At 42.4% G+C, this 23,797-nt stretch overlaps 2 protein-coding genes across 2 annotated transcripts; one reads left to right on the top strand and one right to left on the bottom strand.

Annotated features, from left to right (window-relative positions):
- Nucleotides 1-2,341: 2,341 nt before the first annotated feature.
- LOC103719042 (protein RKD5-like) lies at nt 2,342-16,857 on the top strand. Its single transcript, XM_008808109.4, has 4 exons — nt 2,342-2,622; nt 13,815-14,062; nt 15,902-16,122; nt 16,621-16,857. The coding sequence occupies exons 1-4, from the start codon at nt 2,597-2,599 to the stop codon at nt 16,855-16,857; spliced, it is 732 nt and encodes a 243-aa protein (XP_008806331.3). The 5' UTR covers nt 2,342-2,596.
- A 3,516-nt stretch (nt 16,858-20,373) lies between these two features.
- Nucleotides 20,374-23,555, bottom strand: LOC103723983 (probable transcription factor At5g61620). Its single transcript, XM_039126311.1, has 5 exons — nt 23,255-23,555; nt 21,273-21,484; nt 21,051-21,146; nt 20,777-20,896; nt 20,374-20,694 (listed from the first exon to the last, which is right to left on the bottom strand). Exons 1-5 carry the CDS (start codon nt 23,553-23,555, stop codon nt 20,374-20,376), a joined length of 1,050 nt encoding a protein of 349 aa, XP_038982239.1.
- Between the last annotated feature and the right edge of the window lie 242 nt (nt 23,556-23,797).

Here is a 23,797-nt window from a genome sequence, read left to right as displayed (position 1 = left end):
AACAATCAAAGCGTATGGCTCCTGCAGGCACCCAGTTTACGCAACAATTAAGGAGTATGGCTTCTGCTGTACGGACATCAAGCCCCTTACGGCAAACCTGCTCGGCTACGAATGATGGCATGACTCCATGATGATTTGGAAGCTTCGGTCTGATTTCCAACAGTAACAGCATTAATTCACACGATCGAGCATTAATTTCTACTGCATGCCCAATCGTACGACAACTCATTCGCCCCGTCATATCACAGGTAACCCAGCCCTCCTCTATAAAAGGGAAATTCCTCCATTTTAGGGGGGGGAGGGGGATTGAAACTCCGGATATTCACTACTCCCATTGATACACTTGCCCACTCTGACTTAAGCATCGGAGGGCCGGCGCCGGGAACCCCGGCCATCGGCTCCTTGCAGGTTTTCCGGAGGACGTCGCACGTCAGCCGGACCGCCGTTCGTCGATTCTCGCCAGAGCTCTCCCCTCCTCAACCGACGGTCGCCCCCGGGTTCAAATTCCAGCAACAATATGTATATATGTGTGTGTATATATATATATATATACATACACACACACACACACACACACACACATATATATATATATATATATATATATGCATATATGCATGTATGTATGTGTGTATGTATGTCTGTATGTGTGTGCGCGTGCGCGCGCGCGTGTATTTATATATGTATAAATCCCTGTTTGTGAATACCGTGAAGAAATAAAGCTTAGTTATTGAAGCGGGTGCTGGTTTGGGATTGCAGGAAAAATCTAAAGCAGGTAATGTATCCTAGATAGAAGATTCCGGCTGCTAAGGGTATAAAATCTGGCTTATACTACTTTTGTTGATCAGGAATAATTTTACCAGGATAACTGGAAGTATAACAGGCATAAGATCGTTTTAGGAACATGATTTCAGAACTATGTAGTCTATTACTTAAGATGTGATTACTAAAAAAATAATATTAATAACTTAGAATAAATACCTTTTATAAAATATGGTTCTAGGTCCCTTTTATGGATTTTCATGTTACATGGGCCAATATTTTAGAGAATTAGACATTTGAGTTAAAAGATGGAATAATAGAAGTGATGAAGAGATAATTCTCATTCATATTTTTACCCATCCACTGAGTTGTATTGTTTTACAAAAGCTAGTTTTTTAGCTTAGAATATGTCTTTAACCTTAGCCATGTCATTCACGAACAATTCTTACACTATTGGATTTCTGCCTTTTAATGCCTCTATGTGCAGTGAATGCCACTATCCATTCTACCACATGATGCCAGTGCCTGAAATATTCATATCTGTGTACAATACTAGTGATAGATTTGGGATTTGGGGTAAACTGACAAAAGGATAAATTTGTATATGGAAAAAAGGGAGATTGCCAATTATTAGAAGTTTGAAGAACTGAGCAATAGATTTAATAATTGGAAAATTCTTAATGAATATGCAGAAAGCATTAAAGTTCATGAAATATTCCATATCAGTGACAAGAAAAAATCATAAAGTTTATCTTTTTTGTTTAAAAATTTTCAAAAAAATCTGTTGACAATCTGAGAGTTGAAAATTTTGCTGGAATTATATAGCGGGCTATATTTTACATCTATAGGTTATGAACCTAACTCTTTGCCCATATGCACACTCTCATTGCTGCTATTTATGACATGATGATTACATTAAAAATCAAAATCTTTGCGACTTCATTGTGTGTTTTAAATGACAGGAAACAAAGGTGTGCTTATGTAAATTTGCCTGGAGGAGATGTTGTCAGGGTTGAGTTATTGATGTTGATTGAGTGATTCTGAAAATTAAAGATGGGCAAGTAGATTAAACTTTTGAAGTGTTCCAAATCATTTAGTTATTGCAGAGCAAGATGATAAGAGTTCTGTAGCAATCCAGTATTATTGAAAATGTCACTAGTATTAGAAATACTTTGCTTGCAGCGATTGTTCAGAAAAAAACAAATATTGTTACATTGTATGGGGTTTAATGAGATGCTGGTCATGGAATTCTGCTGCTGGTTAAGATGAAATTGAGGGACCTGTTTGATGCATGCAGCCCATGTAAGCGTTATATACTAATGTCTGACATGTCCCCTGGTAGTCATGAAGTAATGATGCTGTATGAAAAGGGGAAATTAAGGGATTGAATTAGTTAGCCAGATATGTGAAATATAGGTTTCAAAATAAGAAAATTCCCAATATACATACATGTATCAGATAAACAAAGTGCAAGCTCGTGCCATATCTTATTCTTGAACTGGATCTGATATGTTTTTGGTTGAGGCTGTCCTATCTTTACCGAAACATTCTGTGAGATTTATGTCATGAAATATTTTGATCATGCTTTTGTGTCTGAACAAACAAAGCAAGGGCTGCTTTGATCTTTTTTACTTATCTACTCTCCTTTGAAGACTGTCAAGTATATTTTTTGAATTGCTTTTGCTGCCTCTTTTATATTTAAGGTTCTGCACTTAAAGGGATTTCAACAAATATGGGAAGAAACTCACTGTTATAGATGAAAATCGTCGCAACACATACAAGCAACCCCAACAATTTACCTCTGTATGCGAGCCACCAGTACTGACCACCTTTGATGGAGACAAGAAACAACTGGTGCCAGTAAGTACCTAAAGACTATCTCAGTTTTCTTCTTTATCTTTTCTCTCTTTTCTTCTGTGAAAACAGTACTAGAAGTTTGCTGTGATTTGCCTAATTTATAGCACAGTTTGCTCAAGTAAGTTTGCACTATCCCAAACATTTTATTGTTTTGGTTTGTTCAGAAATTCATGAATTTTCAACTTGCATGGTATTCTCAATCAGTTCATAACAAGGCTTTGAATATTCCATTATTAACGGCCCCCACTGAAACCATTATTGACTGTTGTAATGGTTATATTAGCTATTATTTGTCTCAAGAAAGAACTTTTCAAAATCTAAATATTAAAAGAATTGCAAAAATAATGACCGTTGTAATGGTGTCATAACAGGAAATAACGGACAATTACCAAAAAATAACGGCGTTATCGTTCCTTGGTTTTTTATTAGATAAAATAATTTATTTCTTCGATTGTACAATCATTTTCGGAGGGAAAATTAATGGCCATTATTATGTTATAAGGTCCTTTATAATGGGCATTGCGGGAGTAATGGAAAATAACAGGCATTATATTTTTCCACATTATTTGCCTCAATAACATAACAGGGGTGGCTGAAACTGTTATAATGGCCATTATAACAGTTGTAACGCCATTATTCAAAACCATGGTTCATAATATCTTGGGGGCTTCAATTTATATACTGGAAACTTATTTTGCCGATCAAGGAATGCAAATTGCAAACTCTACTCTCGTGGTGTCTCCTGTGAAACTCATTATATGTGGCCATGATTTTATTTGAAACAGGTTGGGCTTCACATGGAGTATTCATATTTAAGGAGTTTGGCTCGATTTGCTGCAAATCTTGGCCTCATTGGCTGGGCCATTGCTGCCAAGAAGATTGAAAGAGCATTGCCTCCTTGGACAAAGTTTGGCCCTGGTTGGGTTAGAGATGGGGATGCTCCACAACAATCACAACCACCTCTATTATCTGCATCATCTCCATATCCTCTTTTTTTTTTTTATAGAGACCGGGTGATTCATACAACACATGTACAGATGCACCCAAGAAAATCGGAAAACAAAATAAAATATCACGGAGCTCTCGAGGTAGCTCCCTATCTTCCGCCCACAGCGTGCTACTGGCATGGCTAGCCACGTAGGTGGCCACCCAATCCGCAACCCCGTTGGCTTTTCTAAACACATGTTGCGCCTGAACAACCCCTCTGTCCCTCATCATCATCTAGATATCGTGAATCAAAGGATGGTCAGCAGCAACGACCTTTAGATCCCCCTGGATCCAGCTGATGATCGTAGCCGAGTCATTCTCCAAGATGACTGAACTAGCTAAAAGCACATGCTGAGCGTGTCGAAGATTCGCCTAAGCAGCTCTCAGCTCCACACTAGGAACCGTACAGTCAAATAACTGACAGCCTCTCGCTGCCATGACCTTAGAGTTTGGGTCCCTAATGATGAAACCCGCTCCACTCTTCGTGCCTCTATCCAGCACCGATCTATCAAAATTGACCTTGAAGAAACTTAGGGGTGGGGGCTTCTAGGTGAAAAATACTGCACAAAAAGCTGCCGAGGCAGAATGAAAACCCCAGATATCCCAAACTGTCAAAAGTCCTTCTAAGGAGGAAATATGACTAATCTCTGCCGCCTACGCCCATGCGCTCTCCGCCACGAGCCTTAGCGATATGCTATGCTCGCCGAAAGTTCAAACATTCCTTGCCAGCCATATCTGGTATGCTGTGCAAGTCGCTCTAACCGCCTCCTGGCGTGTCAATGGGTTGCCCAACCACCAACGGATGGTTCGTAAGGACTGGTCCCCCTATGACCAACCCTCCCACAACAGCCCCGCTGCACGACATGCCGCCCTCGCCCATGTGCACTGAAACGGTGCATGATCCACCGACTCATCAGCTCTGTATGCCCCGTACTTAGGGGGCAACCTCAATCTTCGTCCGCTAAGTACTGCTCTCGTCGGAAGCCAATCCCAGACGACCTTTCATAAGAACATTGCGACCCTCAGATGGAGGCCCAGGCGCCAAACCTAGGCACACTTTGGACCTAGCTCATGCTCCGGTCGGAGCACTCAGGAGAGCTCCCCCACCTTAACACCGATCCTACATGACGTGCTCCACACCTAGGTATTCGTACTCGCATCCCTCGAAATTGGAAGGGACTGGACCCTCTCAGCTAGGTGTGTCCCAAATATATGACCCAACCTAGCCTCATTCCAAGCAACCCTGCCAAGGATAAGGAGGTCGCAAACCCGCAGTCCGTCCACTGCCTCAATGCCAACCATAGTCGGCCAGAGTCTCAAAGGTAGGGCACCCACCCATGGGTCACCAACCATATCGATACTCCGCCCATCACCTATCAATCATCTAGTATTCTTCACAACTATGGGTAGGTATCTTGCGATCTCTCGCCACATAAATGAGCAACGAAGCCCACTACGAATTGTCCCTACAGTGCCCATCCGGCCATATCTGGCAGCCATGGTCTGACACTAGAACCCCTGCGGCTCTAGCATGAATTGAGCTGCATATCGAGCAATTAGCGCCTCGCGCCTCTCCACAAGAGACAACACACCGAGGCCATCCTCCCTTACTGGTAGGCAAACACTCTTCCAAGCTACTAAGTGCATCCCGTGACCCCCTCCATACGACTCCCACAAAAAGCTCCGAAGTAGCCGCTCGATCCTCATCAGCACTATTTTCGGAAACACTGTGTTTGCCATGAAGTGGACAGGCATGGAAGCTAACACTGATCTAATCAGCAACAATCTACCCATCATAAAGAGTGAAGATGCCCTCCAGTCCTCCAGTCTGCTCTGAATCCTCTACACCAGACTGGAGCACTCGGTCACCCACAACCTCCTGCTCATAATGGGTACTCCCAGATAGCTCCAGGTCCCATCCTATACCGGCATCTCTAGTATCCCCCGAATCTCCTGTCTAACCCTATGCTCAGTGCTAGGGCTGAAAAAGATGGTTGATTCTAGAGGTTTACCTTCTGCCTCGACACTGCGCAGTACTCCACTAATACTCTCCTAAGGACTTGTGCATCCACTGCCCGCGCCCTGGCTAGATGGAGACAATTGTCTGGGAATAGTAAATGTGATATAGATTGACACCCTAGGGCGGGAACAAATGCCTCCAGCTCCCGATTAGCACAAGCACCCCGCAGAGCTCGAGACAGGACATTTGAGCAGATGATGAATAAATATGGGGATAAAGGACATTCCTGTCTAAGCCCCATAATAGATCTAAAGAAAGAAAAAGGCGTACCATTAATCAAGATGGAAAACCTCGACCCCCGGATGCACCCCAACATCCAATCAATCCAGATCTCATGAAAGCCAAAGCACTCCAAAGCACGCCTTAAGAAGCTCCACCAGATTCTGTCGTAAGCCCGTTCCATATCCAGCTTGACAGCCATTAGGCTTCGCCGCTTAGAGGCATGCCGAAGATCTCACATCATCTCTTGGGCCAGCATGACGTTATCAGAGATATTCCTACCTCCCACAAAAGCACTTTGCTCCTGGCAGATAAGATCTGGCAATAAACGCTTCATCCTACCCACCATTATCCTTGCCACAACTTTATAAAGGGTTGTGCACAAGCTGATAGGCCTGAAATGGCTGGGCTCCCTCGCATCCTGGCGCTTCGGTATCAGCGTGACAAAAGTAACTCTCCATTCGTCAGACATCACTGCCTGACAGAAGAAACACTGAGCTGCCTCCACCACCGCAACCCGGATGATGCCCCAATATCTCCTAAAGAAGAAAGGTGGAAAGCCGTCTGACCTTGGAGCCTTGTCCCTTGCCAAGCTCAGACCGCTTCCTGCACTTTCTCCCCTGTCACAGGCCACACCAGGAGTGCGTTCTCCGAAGCTCCGAGTTGTGTGTCCGCCCTCGGGAGTTAGCCGACATCCCCAGAATTCCTATCCTCCGTCCATCTGGACTGAAAGAAATGTAGCAATACATGACTGAAAGAAATCTGGGCCAACCAGATCCTTGCTCTTGCTTGCTAGCAGCCCAGCGTCCCTGGGCCACTTGTTGGACTGGCCCATGGCCCCGCCCACCGTGATGACAGCTAGGTCGGGCTGGCCCACAACTCTGCCGGCCCAGCATCCGCCATCCCCTCATCCGAGTTGACTAGGTCGGCAAGTGGTTCGAAGGTCGAGTCAACTCGGTTGTTGCCAAGGTGGGAGCCCGACGCTCCATGGTCCGCCCCCTCCGCCAACGTGCCTTTCAGCAGTGAGTGGCGGCGGGCTACCTTGGCTAGCTTCTGCCAGCCATCGAGGTCCAGTAGAGATGCGGCTGGAAGATTGGCCTGGTCCCCCAGAGGAGGCGGTCAAGGCGAAGACGACTCGACCATAGGCTCGGCCGTCTTCCTCGGCTGCGGCAGACCCCTCGGGAGCCAGGGCTGGGTCGCCACCAACCAAGGGCCATAGATTGGCCCATGGTCATCCTCCCCAGGTCCCAACTTCGGCCCGCTTGAGAAACCCCCAAATCCACCCCTCTCTCTTTCATCTGCTCCGGCACCAGTTGGCGACACGTCACCACCGAGTGGCCTATCCTGCCGTATCTGGTGCAGTAATCGGTAACATTCTCATAGACGAAGGGCTGCCACCTCACCCTCATCTTCCCCCGAATTAGAACCCCCGGAAGAAGAGGCTCGATGGCATCGATCGCCACCTTCACCTGCGCGAAGCCCATGGCTCGCCGTTACTCGGTCACCCCATCAATGGCGAGCGGCCGCCCTGCTTGGGTTGCTATCTCTAGTATGGTTGCGGCCGACCAGTACTCTGGCGGAAGCCGGGGTAACCAGAGCCATACCACGACCGTTTTCACGGCGTCCTCCCTCGGCGCAAACACTGGCTCCCACGGCTCCATGGCGAGGAGCTGCCTCACCACCACCCATAGGCCTCCATTGAGTGCTCGGTTGCAGTCCGTCGTTGACCCAAACCTTAGGGCTAGGTGGTCATCGGCGAGTGGCAACACCTCCACCTTCCCTGCTAATTTTCCCATCCGTAGCCACCCACTTGGCCGGCACCCGGTGGCCGAGGCTGCGAGCCACCACCGAGAGGCCTTCCCACTTCCGGCGAGCAGCCTTAATGGGCACCTCCGACAGCTCCAAGACCATCGGAAAGCGGCGGCTCAACCGAGCCACGTCCGCGTCCGGGGTCCAGTGAGTCACCCAAGGCCCCAGCCTCGCCGGAACCCTGGACGTCTCCCCCCATTCCGCAGGAAGCTTATCTTTGCCTTTGCCCGTCGCTGCCCTCGATCGCCCCCCCGGCTTCATCCCCGATGGGCCCGCCTGTTGATCCATCGGCCTGTCAGCACTGCACAAGCAGAAAGGTTAGAAAACAAATGGTAGATTGTGTATCTGTTGGAGACTGGGGATGCTCCCAAGTTTCCGCCACAACCACCGGCAAGGCCGGTCTCTCGGCTCTCTTATGCTCCCCGGAGGTTCACATAACTGACAACCAGAAGTCGGGCTAGAACGTTCCCTTCTCGGATCACAGTAGAGCTCCCTTGCCCCCACACTGCCCTACATTGTGACCAGAGACGAATCCTGCCCAGAGCCGCCGGTGTGGAACTAGCTGTTGATGACCAGCCACTTTCTCTCTCCTCAGAGCTTCTCACTCTAAAGGGTCGTTGCTGCAGCAACAATTACCAACCTAGATAGTGAGGGTTTCTGTACTGGATTGAGTTTAAATACAAGTGTTGATGATCTAAGTCTCTGGAGACACCCTGATAACTTAATTTTAAACCAGGAATGAATGACAATGCAAATGTCATAACTAGAATTCCAAGGTTGGCACATGAAAAGGGTTTGGTCTAGACCTTGTAATATATCTAATGATGCTAGAATGAAAATATTGGTCCTGCTTCAATACAAGAAAAAGGAGCTTTGGCGACGCTTTTTGAGGCTTTTACCGACGCTTATTTTCTTCCCGACGCTTTTCAAAGCGTCACCAAAGCGTCGGCTATGTCGGAGTGGAAAAAAATTGCTGACGCGTTTGAAAAGCGTCGCTAAAGTTATTTTTAGCGACGCTTTTAAGCGTCGCTAAAATTCCTCAACCAGTTCAATTAGCGACGCTTTAAAGCGTCGTCATAAGTTTTTTTACAGAAAAAAAATATAAAAATACCCAAGAAAACCGCCGCCGTCGCCTCCTCTGCTGCGCCCGATCCGCCGCGGCCTTCGCCTGCTCCTCGGCGGGGAATCGCACGGTCATTCGCCCTCTTTGGGCGGCGGGTTGGCCGGGGGCTGGTCGGAGGCAGCAGCGGAGCCCTGTTGTTGCTGCTGCTGCTGCTTCTTCTCCCACTTCGACTTCGACTTCGACTTCCTACAGAGAGAGAGAGAGAGAGAGAGGCGATGGGTAGTGGATGATCTGGAATCGTACCTGAATCCGATGTTGTGCGATGACCACCATTCTTCCTTTTCCTTGATTGTGCTGCACCAAAGCAGCAGAACCTTCTTCCCATCCGGGCATTTCTATACACTTCCATTCGCTTGCCAGAAGAGAAGAGAATTCGCTTTAGCCGAAGGTCGAGCGTCTTTGTCACTTGGCATTTCTATACACTTCCATTCGCTTGCCAGAAGCCACCGAAAATTATATCATGGGAAACCGGACAAATCAAGAATCGTGAAGAAGAATTTCCAGAGAAAAGGCATCAGATGGAACATGGGGAGGACATAGATGTCGACAAAGAAGGAAGCCGAGCTCTGTGTCTTATGAGCTTAAGTATGATGATGATGATGATGAAGCACATGAACCGAGCAACGGAAAAAAGAATTGCGAGGAAGGAAACCAAACCTCTAATTTGGAGCTCGAGGGTGCAAGAGCTATCTGAAAATAGGGAAGCTCCCGCTCCCGCGGTCTCCGAGAAACGAGCGTATGGCCTGTCGACTCTGAACGCCTGTGCGTTTCTTCTTCTTCTTCTGAGAAGCTCCATCGAACTCCATCGACGCCGGAGAAGAAGGATCGGGGGCTTGGGTGGCCTGAGAAGGCATGAAGCCGACGCCGGAGAAGAGGGAGGAAGCTCCATCGAACTCCATCGACGCCGGAGAAGAGGGATCGGGGGCGTGGGTGGCCGCTCTCTCTCTCTCTCTCGCTTCTTGGAAGGAACCTAATCAAGAATCGGGAAGGGGTTTGAGGGATCGGGAGAGGGGAGGGGATTTGTAGAGAGGAGGGGGGAGGGGGCGAGCGGCGGAGAGAGAAGGGGAGGGGGGCGGCTGGATGGGTTAGGGATCGGGAGGAATTTGCAGGGAGGAGGGGAGGGGGGGATAATGGCCTCCGACGACGCTTTCTAAAGCGTCGTTGGGAGGAAAAAAATAAAAAAAAAGGATTTTTGCTTCCGCCGACGCTTAAAAGCGTCGGCCCAAGCCACGGGGTGCGACGACGCTTATAAGCGTCGGCGGAAGCCAGACTTCCTGGGAGAAAAAAATAAAAAAAAAGGATTTTTGCTTCCGCCGACGCTTTTAAGCGTCGGCCCAAGCCACGGGGTGCGACGACGCTTATAAGCGTCGGCGGAAGCCAGACTTCCTGGGAAAAAAAATAAAAAAAAAGGATTTTTGCTTCTGAAAAGCGTCGGCCCAAGCCACGAGGTGCGACGACGCTTATAAGCGTCGGCGGAAGCCAGACTTCAAAAAAAATTACCGATGCTTCTACTTAGCGTCAGCAGACAAAAGTCGGGAAAGATGGTTTTTTTTGTAGTGTTATGGGACTGGCACTAACATGGATATCCCTCTCCCAGTATCCTCAAAACCTCTCAATCTTGACGGCCATCAAGAGCTCGCGGGCACCTCCATGAAACTTTTGTCCTCAGAAAGGGGTCGCAGGATGCACCTAAAATGCTAAGTTTCTCATCATATACATGGGGTTTTTTCTCATATTCCAGTTTATCCGATTTTGGTTTATTGTCTTCATGGCTCATTTCTTTCATGATCCCTGTCTCCTCTTGCCTCTTCATCTTGTTCCCCACCATGGCCCTTTTATATATGTAACTTTTTCCAAATACCAATCTCCAGCTTACATCTTTAGCCAGAGAGAGAGAGAGAGACCTGTGCCCCACAACAAAGTATCTGTGGTTTGTGGTGGCCTCCAACAAAGGGCCCCACCTTTCCTGTGGATGGGAATTTCCAGTAGAAAACAAAAATGCCAACTGGGGTCAGTGGAAAAAGGCTCGAGAGGAGCGAGTGGTAGTTGGCACGCAGCCCACCAGTCCTCAAAACGACCATGGGAATTTCAGGGGAGGAGAACGCCACGAGACAAATTCATCCCGGTGGCAGTTCCAGTCCTCCAACGAACTGCACCAAAACCCGTCTCTTTTCATCGCTGCAAAACTATTCCCAAACTGCAACAGCCTTCCTTCTCTCTCACACCAGCAGCACTCGAAGCCAGAAAGTCTTGATTGCCCAAACTGCCCCTCCTTGTTTCCGTGGCTACTTTAGAGTAAGGGATTGCATGCAACCCACGTAACATCACCTGCATGCTTCTTCCCTTACAAAAATTGCTGCCAACTCAGCAGAAAATTAATGGCCGTTGTTGACAAAATGTCCGCTGAAATCGAAAAGGAAATAAAAAATCGATGGTTTATAACTTAGAAGATATGTGCTTGTCATCTGAGCTATCTCATTTCAAAGCAAATGCAGATCATTAGGGTAGCATCATGATGCTACTACCTTGGTACAATTTGATGGACAGGAATCGCACCAGAATGCACATGTTTTCTGGCGTATAGCCTTCACACTTTGTTTACATTTCACATGATTCTAACCATCCAATTGATGATCTTTCAATTGGATTTTTTTTCAAAGAAAAAGGTTTGGTCAAAAGGGTGGTGGTCTTCGGATGCATGTCGGTTTATATCGTACAGATGGTGTAGAGAGAGCAACTTATGATATTTAATTAATTTGACAGTTGCTATGGATGGATGCGTAGACCATGGTCAAAAAGAAAAAACGTGGCCAGTTTTTTCGGTCATTTAGTTCAATCTTCTTGAGATTTAATTCCAATCTACTGGATTTAAGTCAGCAAGTTTCAACATAGTTGCATTCTAGTTGTTATATTCAATACAAAATATATTTTTTTTAAAAAAAATGTTTAATATAGAACATGTGGAAGCAAAGAATCTACCTAATCAAAATATTTTATGGATTAAAACTCCAACGAAATTATTCCCTCCAAAAAAATCTCAACAAAGTTATGTAAATGCAACATTCTAAGTTACAGCTGTTCTCTTTTGTTTTTTTTACATCATCTATAGAACAAGATACATGCATGAAGTCACTCTAGAGTAAGTATTGTCTAGAAGCAGTTAAACAAGTTAGTTCTAGCAGATGAAAAGGGAACTTCCTAAGAGACAAAGCTGCAGCATGAACTGGCACCTTGTCATATGAGAGTGCGAGCTTTGAACTTAATTTGAATGGACATGCATGGTGAATGACCATGTTAACATGTTTCTAAAAGAAAAGATGATATCATTCCAAAAACTACAAAGGAAGAAAGATCCAAAACCTCCTCTTCTTCATGCTCCTCTTGTCACGTTGCCACTGCAGCACGATGTTTCATTATAAAACAGTAGCCAAACCATTTGAAACATGACCCATGAGCATCCTCCATCAACCACCATGGACTCCTCCTCCTCCTCCTCCTCTTCCAACAATCACCACCCACATCCACCCCCTTCTCTTCTCTCCTTTCTCGCTGTTTTCAAAAATGTCCTCAACCAAGGTCTCTTTTTCATCACAACCCCCTATAATGTAAAATTTTTAACATCCCATGAATCCTCACACTTTGTTTATATACTTTTCTTCTTCTTCTTCTTCTCTTCTTCTTACAGAGCTAATCAGGAGCGTGCATGCCTACCGAATCGTTTCCGAGGAGGAAGGTGAGGGGAGGGAGCTGTGGGTGGAGAGGGAGTTCCTCTTCTCTCCCACCTCCCACCTCGAGATCACTGCGCCGATCCCCCGCCAGCTCCTCCTGGCAGATCCAGTGGTGGGTGGTGGCGTCCGCCATCGGCCGAGGTTCCACGAGGGACAAAATATTGGCCTTTGGCTTTGTATTCTAGCATTCGACTCTGCCACCGCCGCTGCCATATCGCAGCCTCTTCCCATCCCTCCCATCCTCTCCTTCTCCAGGTATAGACATATTTTGCAAGATAGGCCTAGATGTTACCAAAAAGAAAGAAAGATGGGCCAAAATGGAATGATCTCCTTTCTTTTTATTTTGTTCCAATTATTTATGAGGTTTGGGGATCTGTTAAATTGGATGAACTTGATGAAATCCCAAGAAATTTATGGAACTGCAATGCAAATCTTCCCTCAATTTAACATGATAGGAATGTGATGAAATTTAGTTCTCCCAGTATCCTCAAAACCTCTCAACCTTGACAGCCATCAAGAGCTCGCGGGCACCTCCATGAAACCTGCTAGCTCGCAACTCGAACCTCAACGACCCAGAAAACCTGCATGAAATCCCACTTTTGTCCTCAGCAAGGGGCGGCAGTATGCACCTAAAATGCTAAGTTCCTCATCATATGCATGGGGTTTTTTTCTCATATTCCAGTTTATTCGATTTTGGTTTATTGTCTTCATGGCTCATTTCTTTCATGTTCCCTCTCTTCTTTTGCCTCTTCATCTTGTTCCCCACCATGACCCTTTATGAACTTTTTCCAAATGCCAATCTCCAGCTTGCATCTTTAGCCACACACGCACAGAGAGAGAGAGAGAGAGAGAGAGGATGATGCTTAACCCGGTGGTAGGGCCAGAATGGACCTGGGGCCCACAACAAAGTATCTGTTGTTTTTAGTGGCCCCCAACAAAGGGCCCCACCTTTCCTGTGGATGGGAATTTCCAGTGGAAAACGAAAATGCCAACTGGGGGCCAGTGGAAAAAGACTAGAGAGGAGAGAGTGGCAGCTGGCACGCAGCCCACCAGCCCTCAAAACGACCTTGGGAATTTTGGGGGAGGAGAACGCCACGAGACAAATTCATCCTGGGGGCGGCAGTTCCCCTGAACAACTTCTCCTTGTCATTCATAGAAATGTATATTCTATCATTAGATGAAAAGCTTTCTAGCTTCAACTTCCCCTGAACAACTTCTCTGTCATTTACTTTTTCCCCCGTCCATTTTTACTGTTTGCATTGAGAAAAGATGATTATAGTTTTGCCTTAAATTCATATGTCTGTTTCAGCAATCCAAGATTACAGTCTGTGCCAACTTTGTCCTGTGATCTTCAAAAGGTTTTCCAGTTGAGGTGCGAAACCGAAAACCAAGAGCTGATGCATGTTGTTTCAGAAGAAATCCTTGCAGACAAAGAAAATGAGTTTTCTCGGCCAATGAAAAATGCACCTGATTATGATGAAGATCAACTCTTACACTCTTGTCCCATAATGAAACAAGCAACTTCAGATAATCAACAGTCCCATGAAATTGTACCTGGTTAGTGATTTTCTTACTGAATAACTGGTGCACAACCATTAGAATGATCACTATAATTCTATTTGAAGTGGCATTTTTCTTAGTTATTTGAACTGAATGGTGCTTGCATCATGAAATTTTATAACACAAGTTTGAGCTTGCTGTGGACTTGTTCTAGTTGTAAGCATGAGATACATGTTTTATTTTTTATGTTTTTTTCATGAAACCTGGATTTCAATTATCAACAAAAATTCTTTTTTGGTTCCCTTTAAATTGGAGATCTTTGCTTAATTTTTCAAATTTTGAAGCTGTTTCACATTTTGAATAATCAATCGAAGATCTCTATTTTAAAGAGAATCAAAAAGAAATATTGTAGATAATTGAAATCCAAATTGTGAAGCTAATTTCATCATAAAGTATTTTACTTCTGCATATTTTCTAGAAATTAATCATCGTTTGAGCTGCTTGCATTTATGCTCTAACTGGAAGCTTGAGGTCTTGCCACTCATTGCTCCAAAAAGAAAAAGCGTAAGCTTGAGAAATCAAATCCTTCTTCGGGAGAGTTTTGCATAAGATTGCCTAAAAATTAGGAATGATCTAAACATGAATGTTCTCTGTCTTAGCTTAAGAATTCTCATGCTCTTTACCGAACCTTTGGCTGGCTTTCTACTTTCCAATGGCTAGAAGGGTCAAGCGTTGGACTAGTAGGATGCATACCTTAGTGTCACTTAGATCATCACAGCTGCATTAAGAAATTCTGAATGATGCATGGCTTTCAATCGAGTCTGGTAACATCTTAGTCTGACCTAAAAGGGATTTTGATGTGATGATCATCACGTATAAACAAACTTAAATTATTTTCTTCAGAGCAGTCCAGCGAAGAATTACATCTAAGTTCATAGAAGATCATGTATGTCACAAAATGGTTGTTTTCAATCTTCAATAGAATTTTCAGGGGTTTTATACAGCTTCTAAGGCATCGATTCCCCAGCTAGTTCAAGGTCTAGGCTGCAGGTTTCGTTATGAGGTGAAGGTTATCAGGATAAGATTTAGTCAAAGTGTGGTCTATTTGTGAGGACCCATGCAGGCGTGTGTTTAGTCCCACATCGGTTATTCGCTGGGTAGATCTTGGGTACTTATACAGGATCGAGGAACCCAAATAATAAACTTCGGCTAGTTATTTTGGGTGAGATCCTGGATTGTTACAAATGGTATCAGAGCGGACCCGGCCCATAACTTATGTGGACTAGGGGACACTGCAGCACGGATCTATTGGGGTTGACCACGGACCGATCGTGGTATTTATGATTAGATTTGAATGGATGGGAACCCTTAGCCTGACAAAGACGTCAGGGCTTGAACGGGGGAAGTATGTGAGGACCTGTGCGGGCGTGTGTTTAGTCCCACATTGGTTATTCGCTGGGTAGATCTTGGGTACTTATACAGGATCAAGGAACCCAAATAATAACTTCCGGCTAGCCATTTTAGGTGAGGTCCTGGGTCGTTACAATATTTGATCTCTAAATCATTAAACAAGTTCACTAGTGAGAGTGTCTACACTCTACAAATTGGTATCCATCTGACTTCCCATAAACAAATGCCACGTAGCTGTTTCCAGGGTTTCAAGAGAAATGCCCTACTAAACCAACATACAAATAGGCCCTAATGATATATGTGAGACTAAATTGTAAAACTAGACCACATTCTCCCTTACATGTAGAATACTCTTATTAGTGTATCAGGCTTGTTTAAATAGAAACACAATTTCTCAGAGAAAAAATAAGAGAAATACATAATTATTTTGTTTATTTTCCTCCTTAGCTTGCACTATCTTCTTATGGCTTGAATAAAAGAATGCAGAAGTTGGAGCATCCAGAAAGAAGAAGAGAGCTGCAGCAGAGCATGTAGCTAATATTTCTTTAACTGATCTTGTTAAGTACTTCAATCTTCCAATCGTAGAAGCTTCGAGAAATTTAAATGTCGGATTGACTGTACTGAAGAGGAAATGTAGAGAATTTGGTATACCTCGTTGGCCACATCGGAAGATCAAGTCTCTTGACACTCTTATACACAATCTCCAGGTAATCTTCGTATCTACCGTCTATACTCTTACCAAGTCTCACATATAAACATGTGCAAATCATCAATTCATTCTTGTATTTATGTTCACTAATATGACACAAGGAAGGTTGGGCCATATTTTTCCATAGTGTCACTTCTAGATACTGAAAATGCTATTCTGAATCATATCTGCTGAATAAAATTTTAAGTGGTTGTTAAAGGTTGGTCCCACTGATGATGCATACTGATAACTTATATACTACAAACTAAACAATAGCATGTTTAAATGGAACTTCAAATAATAATTGAACTTGAATTGGTATTCTTAGCCATGGTGCCAAGTAGAAATCATAGAGGTAGTTGTTGTTGGGCATTTGTCCATACTTAATGGCTCATTACGGTGTTTCATGGTGACCGGACATACATTATTATGTTCTAATTTTAGAAAGTCTATACGACTATCCATCAATCATTCGATGTCATTTTTCATGCATAAGAATTAAGGAATTGATATGCAGGAAGAGGTTAATAGACAGGAGAAAGAGGACAAAGCAGCTGCAGCCAGAGCAGCCACTAAGAGGAAGAGAATGCTAGAAACCGAAAAGAAGGGTATTGAGAGGAGCCCATTCATGGAGTTGCAGGGAGAAACTAAGAGGTTCAGGCAAGATGTTTTTAAAAGAAGACATAAGGAAAAAGTTCTGAGCAAGAAATGCCAACAACCTTCTCCTGAGGTTCCCAACTGCTTCCATAATTGAGTAAATCAAATGGTGTAAAGTTGTAGCTTTTGCTATATTACCAATCACTTGCAAGAAGAAATAGAGACATCATGTCATTGATTGCTCTAAACTATAATAGCATTTCACATATTTTTCTTATTCCACTCCAGCATTCACAGCCTCCAATGGCTAGTGATGTTTTATGTCATCGATTTGCGATCAATAGTTAGTAGCCAACCTATGTTTTGCTTTAAAGATTTTGTTCGAACCTGCTGAGATATAGAGAGTTAATATTCTGCTTTGGCCAAGTTACTTACATCTTGTGAGTTCAAAGACCTCTTTTATTTCTTTCCTGTTTTTTTCTCTCTCTTTCTACCCCATTCTTTCATAATACACACATGACCAAAAGAGGTGTTTAAGTCATTCTTCAAATTACACCCATTATAATATAAGAATCCTTAGGGGTAGCAATCGAGTCAGGTCACATGCAAATTAGGTTAAAAATTATCAACCCGAACCTAACTTGTTTACTAAGCAAGTCAAAATTTTATATCTAAATCCGACCTATTTATTAAATAGGTAATCTGACCCGACCCATATAATTCATTTATTAAACAGGTCAAATCAGGTTAAACGGATTTTCAATGAATTAAATGGATTTAAACAGGTTGAGCGAGTCAGGTTAAATAGGTTAAGAAGATTTTAAACAGGTTAAATGGGTCGGATTATGACTCGACCTAATTATTAAACGGTTTAAAGGTTTAAACCTGAACCTAACCCATTTAATAAATAAGTCTAGACGGGTTGATCCGTTTATGATCCAAATTCGTTTATATCAAGTCTAAATCTGCTTTAAGCGGGTCGTTTACGGGTCAGATTGACAAATCAGATTATAAATTGCCACCCTCAAGTGATGTTATAAATCCAACCTCAAAATCCGAAAGCATGGATGCATAACAACCTTTTCGTGTTATTGGATTCATAAACATCTAATAGCTTATTGAGATTTTGAAATTGTTCCATAGTCCTATGGGGTATACGAGGGAGGTCTTGGCTTCTTATCGTGATGTGGGTCCATTATTTTTGTAGACCAGATTTTTAAGGCTTAGTGGGCTATTAACATGTTGGAACTTATTACTAGGAACTTACTAGGCTCACCTCTTAGGAAACAAATGGGAGGCTCATATAGCACGTAGAAAAGAGAAGGGGACGGTACCTATTAGTGCATATGCCCCACTCTTCCTCACATAAGAAAAAGATAAAGGGCACCACATAGCACACCCCGCCAAACCATAGTTAGCCCTTACCTTTCTCTCCTATAAATATATAGCTAGGGTTGGTGTTGTGGATTGAAAAAAATTAAAAAAATCAAAATTCTCCCTCCCCCTAATATTTTCTTCTATGTTCTCTCTTCCATCTCTTATTTCTCGAGGGACCTCTAGGGTTTGGAGAAACCCTAATGAGGCCATGCAATGAGCAAAGAGAATTTGCTGGGACTTAGCATCAGTATTAGGGTTGGAGACCGTGTGCTATTTGGAATGGGAGTACTCTAGAGATTCTCTCTACCAAATATTCATTTAGATTTGTTTGCTCATATGTATATTCCAAATCGTATATTTATTATTGAGAAAACTTTTGCATGCATTATAACTGAGTCGGGAGAATGGTATTTATTTTTTTTGCCGCATATTCGTGATCTACCATGCTTCACATCTTAAGTTGATTATGGCCCATATGTAGGATTAACTATGGATTGTCATTAGGTTGATCTCCAAACACTGCATCCAAATTTTATGTGATTTTGATTTCACCACTTTTGAGGACTGTTTAGGAGAGAGCACATCGAACTTGCTACAATTCCCTTTCGGTTCCAAGTTTCAAATATTGTATGGATTAAGGGACTATGCTCCAAACAACCAAATATGTGAACCTAGAAATTATTCATTTACTATAGCAACATTCTAGATGATCCATTTTGGACTCCATTGAGTTTTCAAGAATAATTCATATGCAACGGCCCTTTGTAGGCCTACTTGGAATTCTTGGGTTTGTGTACATAGCTCATGTTTGGTAAGTTGTACAATAGTCACTTTATTGTGTTTTGGGCTCGTAGACTCAGCTTCCATGTGGTGTTCAATTTGGTTTTCACTTGGCTAGTGCACCTAATTTATGTTAGACTTAGCCCATGGTAGACGGTTTCTATGTCATCCACTATAAATATAATTAAACATGGGGGCTTATAGGTACCAAGGTTGAGCACCTAGCGTGTAGGTATTCAAGCTCTGGTCCTATAGGGTTTGTTTCAAAACTCTATTGACCCTATTTTGTAGGTTAGTGCTTCCGAGGATTGGCTTTGGGTGTAGAAATGAAGGAAACTAGTTTTCTAACCTTGATATGGATCAATTTCACACATTTGAAGAAAATTCAAGAAGATACAAGAAACTAAAAGAAAAGATAAGAAAAAAATCGAGCAAGAAATTAAACTACTATGCTAGGGACAAATGCGATCTTGAGAGGAAATTTGTTTATTGAGTAAGAAGAAATATGATTACATGCTCCTCTCCACTTTCCTTAATTCTTAATTTGCTCGATTGTGGGTCGAGGTTTTAGAATAGAGGTGGAAAGCTAATGAAGAATTTAAAAGGGTGTGATGGAAAATTCTAAAATAGGGTCCTCTCATCAAAAAGCTAGGATTTAGATGGCTGGTAGCATTTCTTCTTGTGCAAGCTTTCTATTGCTTGGCTAAGATTAGTTTAAGTATCAAGTTATAGTTGGTCTTAGTATAAAACAAATTATGATAGTTAGAGATAGTGTAAGGCATGGATTGAGTTTTGGGCTTGACCCAAGGTTAATCTAGGGTTAGCCTAGGGTAGGGTTTGGGGTTGAGTTAGATGTTTTAAGAGGGATTTGATCTATAATTGTTTAGTAATCCAATCGAGCACTTTGGAGTGCAAATAATCAAGAGAAGAATTACAATTGTTTCAAGGATAAAGATCAAAGTAAAACATCACCTTGAAACCGTAGGATAAAGATCATAGTGAAACTTGTTGAAGTAGTCTGCTTTGAAAAGATGACCATACTATATATTGACAATATTCACAATTCTATCATCGTTACTTTTCACAAAAAGATATTTCTCCACAGCTCATAGCATGACTGTTTGTCATATCTGGAATACAGAATTAACACCTTGATTGAGCAATGAGATCACATGAGGACTATCACTACAAATTTAAGGTCTAGTCCCCCTTCTCCCACAATTTTTACCATATGCATCATCTCCCATCATCCGTGGGCCACAGACTTCTAGCAGCCAATACAAATAGCTGCCGTCACTGTTGCCTAGGACAGTCACGATAAATAAAACACATATTACCCAAATGGAGACTTACCTATTCTTTTTTTCTATTTTATTGATCCAAGTCAAAAATAGGAAAAATGAAAGAGTTTTCTTGCCTTGTACTAACTAATAAGTCAAAATGCCTGAATGCAAAAAACTGTTGATTATAAGAGCTAAGAGAATTAAATGAATAAAACATATTAGATTAAATGACACTAACTACTCCTGCTGCCTTTGGTGAAGATAATTTGGTCAGGCTGTGAGGCTGAGGTGGTGCAATTAATGTTGAGCTCCAAATTGTTGTTTTCTAATATTGGAGAAATAGCAGACTGAGTTGGGTAGTGTGGGTGTGGCTGGATCGGCGAACTAGAGGGTACTTTGTAGAAATCTGGGGCACATGCAATCGAGCTGGCTTGGCATGAAGGAAATGCCTGGTTGGAAATATTCAGTAGAGAAGTTACAAATATGATCGAGACAAGCTGGTCCATCGAGTTGCCAGAGATTCCCACCTGCTGAAACCCATTTACCAGCAATGACTACATATGAATTCCATGATAGAATAGAAAGCTATTGAATGCCTAAACAAGAAGTCCAAGGATCAGTATTTGGTTCTCCTACCATGTGGTTGATATTGTGAATGCTTGCTGCTTCTCTCGAGTCTTTGATCAAAGGCAAGGTAAGGGACGCCTCTGTACCTTCCGACGCAGCTTGGGTTGTAATAAAAACTGGGAGTTTTTCCTGCAAATAAAATAACCGATTTTTGGCCATATTTAAGAAAGGATTCTCACAACCAGTTCGTGCAGTTTGTAGGAAAGAGTTTAGGAAATTGGTGAATGTTTACTTTCAAAAACATAAAAAATTGTATGGACACGAGAGGGAACGCAGAATTTACCGTATAACTTTCTTGGAGATGATGATAAATCTCTTCTGTAACTTCACAAGGTCTTTTAAATGATAATGGTGGGGTAGAAGTTTCGGATGCAGGAGTCTGGAAGTAGAGTGATTATCACAGTATAAGAAGTGAGGAATAACATAGTAAACTATATGAACAATTGATAGAATGATTGAAAATTTGATACTTTTTGGACTAATAAGTTGAATGAATGAGACTTACTAGGTCACCTATCCCGATATCAAAAAGACTGGACTTGCGCTTCTTTTTATTCAAATTACTCTGCCGAAGGAAATATTTCTGAGCATGACTGGCTACCTGAGTTGGAGTTCTAGTGGTAACAAAATTTTCTGATATTCCTTTCCAATCCCCCTTACCAAGCATTTTAAGACCAGCTAGAAATGTCCGATGTTCTTCTTCTGTCCAAGGCACGCCTGAATAAGAAAGAAGCAGAGTCACCAAGAGGTCAATAATCGAACAAAGAAATACAAAATCTCATTTCTTGCTAGCCCACTATACACACAAAGGATGAAAAGAGAATATGGGAATCTTGGCATGAAGACAATGTCAAAAGCAAAATGATTTTGTTAAGCAAAAATAGCTCTTAATAGAAATTGGCATTATGCCCAAAGAACCACATGAGGAGGCAAGTTATAAAACTATATTTCAGTAAATTACCAGCAGCATTTGTCATACACCCTTAAAACTTATGTATACTACATTGATAAGGCTTCTAGAGTATGAGTTTTTTATTACTGTAGAAACCAAAAAAATTAAATGCAAAATGAAAAGTTTACATCGTCAAAAATATCAAGTAGATAGAAAAATTTTCACTTCTCTTATATTTCTTGTATGGACCTAGTGTTCGTAATCGTTCAAGATTATTATTCCCTAAAATTTCTTCAAACTACCAATAGCAGAAGATTCAAATATATCCCTTCTAATTTTTTCTGTGTGAAGCAAGTAAAAAAACAAAGCTTGTTTGCCCTAACGCCGACTGAAGAGTGAAAAACAAAATTAACAAATAATATTAGAAAAAAAAACTTTCTCTTAAAAAAAGATGAACAATAATCAGAACAAATACAATAAGATGCACGAACACAAGTCGCATCTAGTTAAGCAAGTAACTAGGTTTCATGATAAGAAAAGTAAGGACAGAAAATATCAGCACACTTGGTGCTAATTAAAATCCAATGGCAGATTTTATGAGCAAATTGAAACCAAGAAACATAATAAATCCACCTTTATTAACTCTGGGATTCAACCTACAAAATGTTGCAAGAGTTACCAAATTATTATGGAAAATATTGTGATTATAACATAGCAACGATCTTTGAGATATTGCCAACCTTGTAAAGATAATTTCCTACAGATACATGATTCCAGTGTTAATAATATATTGTTGCAAGAACAAAAAATTTAGGGCCACCCCCAGAAATCAAAAAAAAAAATAATAGGTTAAAAAATAAGTTGAAAATCTAATAAAAAATGTATATGCCATTATAGCGTTCTCAGATTCATTACTAGATTTACACGAAAGAGAGATTTTTTTCTCTTTTTTTTTGGAAAGATTACAATCTATCTGCAAAAAAGATCCACCGACCTTAGCAAAAAAAAAAAAAAAAATTCAGAGACCCAAATAAATTTTGAAAATGACATAACATTGACAACAAAAATTTTCTATCTTTGGATTAAACTCTGCCATTAATTGCTGTTTGATTAGATCGTTCACAACAGAACAACCAAATCTCCTTAACATGTCCTTGTGGCTGGCTACAGGGGTTTTTACTTCTATTTGTAACTTTGTTTTCCATGTGTCGTTGCAACTCTAGTTCTTTAAATTGGCTGCAGGGTTGCGCTGGGTTCCTCAACTTGCGCTGAATGTACATTCTTCTGTACTCTTCTTTTATTTTGAATAAAATTTAGGTAACTAATGGGGATTACACCCATTAGTCTCCTATCCTCTCTAAAAAAAAAAAAAAACAGAACAGCCAAATCTCAGCAAAAAAATCATAAAAATCCAATCTACTAGAGTTCCTAATAAAAACACTAACAAACCAAAACCCATGCATCCGGCCCACATTGAATCCGAAATAAACAATAAATGATCAATAAATCCTTCTTCAAAAACATCGATATAAGTTAATTCATTAACAATCATCAACAAAAGAATCGATGAGAAGAGGAAAGAAGGATCGACTAACCTCTCTTCCTTTCCCGCCCGCGGCATCTCCGAGAGGACTGGAAGAGGCCGCCGGAGAGGTATCCATTGTCGCCGGCACTGCTTTCGGTGGCCTCCTCCGCCGCCACCTCCCCGCCACTGTCATCGCACAGAATACTCACCTCCTCCTTCCTGCTACTGGCATCGCAGCTCTTCCTACTCAACTCCTTCATGTCCTCCGCCGCCTCCTTCCCCCTACTGTCATCGCACAAAATCCTCACCCCGAAGAGCTTCAGCACCTTCTCGCTGCGCGACTCTTGATGCATCCTCTCTCTTCTCCTCATGGGACAATTGATCGGAGTTCCTAAGCTTTCTTAACGGTTGGCAACCTCTCTCTCTCCCTCTCTCTTCTCCTTCCTAGGCTTTCTTATGGTATGTGGAAACTTTTAGGCTGTAATTATAGAGTTGCCCTGAATCATTTAAGGAAACCTTAATCAAGTGGGTCTTAGGGATCGGGCTATGGTGACTGCCCGTGACCAGCAAACTTGGGAATATTGATCTAGTATTTATAGTATTTTGCAGGGTT

This window comes from Phoenix dactylifera, chromosome 5 (assembly GCF_009389715.1).
Source record: "Phoenix dactylifera cultivar Barhee BC4 chromosome 5, palm_55x_up_171113_PBpolish2nd_filt_p, whole genome shotgun sequence".
Lineage (NCBI taxonomy): Eukaryota > Viridiplantae > Streptophyta > Magnoliopsida > Arecales > Arecaceae > Phoenix > Phoenix dactylifera.
The sequence above is the reverse complement of the archived record's forward strand: the minus strand, read 5'-3'. Positions and strand labels throughout refer to the sequence as shown.

Bases quoted from the DNA above. Each gene is read 5' to 3' on its own strand.
- LOC103723983 (XM_039126311.1), bottom strand. From the start codon at position 23,555: ATGAGGAGAAGAGAGAGGATGCATCAAGAGTCGCGCAGCGAGAAGGTG. The intron at 21,485-23,254 runs GTTAGTCGATCC...TTTCTTATTCAG, and splicing joins CGGGCGGGAAAGGAAGAGAG to GCGTGCCTTGGACAGAAGAA. The intron at 21,147-21,272 runs GTAAGTCTCATT...CTCTACTTCCAG, and splicing joins ATATCGGGATAGGTGACCTA to ACTCCTGCATCCGAAACTTC.
- LOC103719042 (XM_008808109.4), top strand. From the start codon at position 2,597: ATGGAGACAAGAAACAACTGGTGCCA. The intron at 2,623-13,814 runs GTAAGTACCTAA...TGTCTGTTTCAG, and splicing joins ACAAGAAACAACTGGTGCCA to CAATCCAAGATTACAGTCTG. The intron at 16,123-16,620 runs GTAATCTTCGTA...ATTGATATGCAG, and splicing joins CTCTTATACACAATCTCCAG to GAAGAGGTTAATAGACAGGA.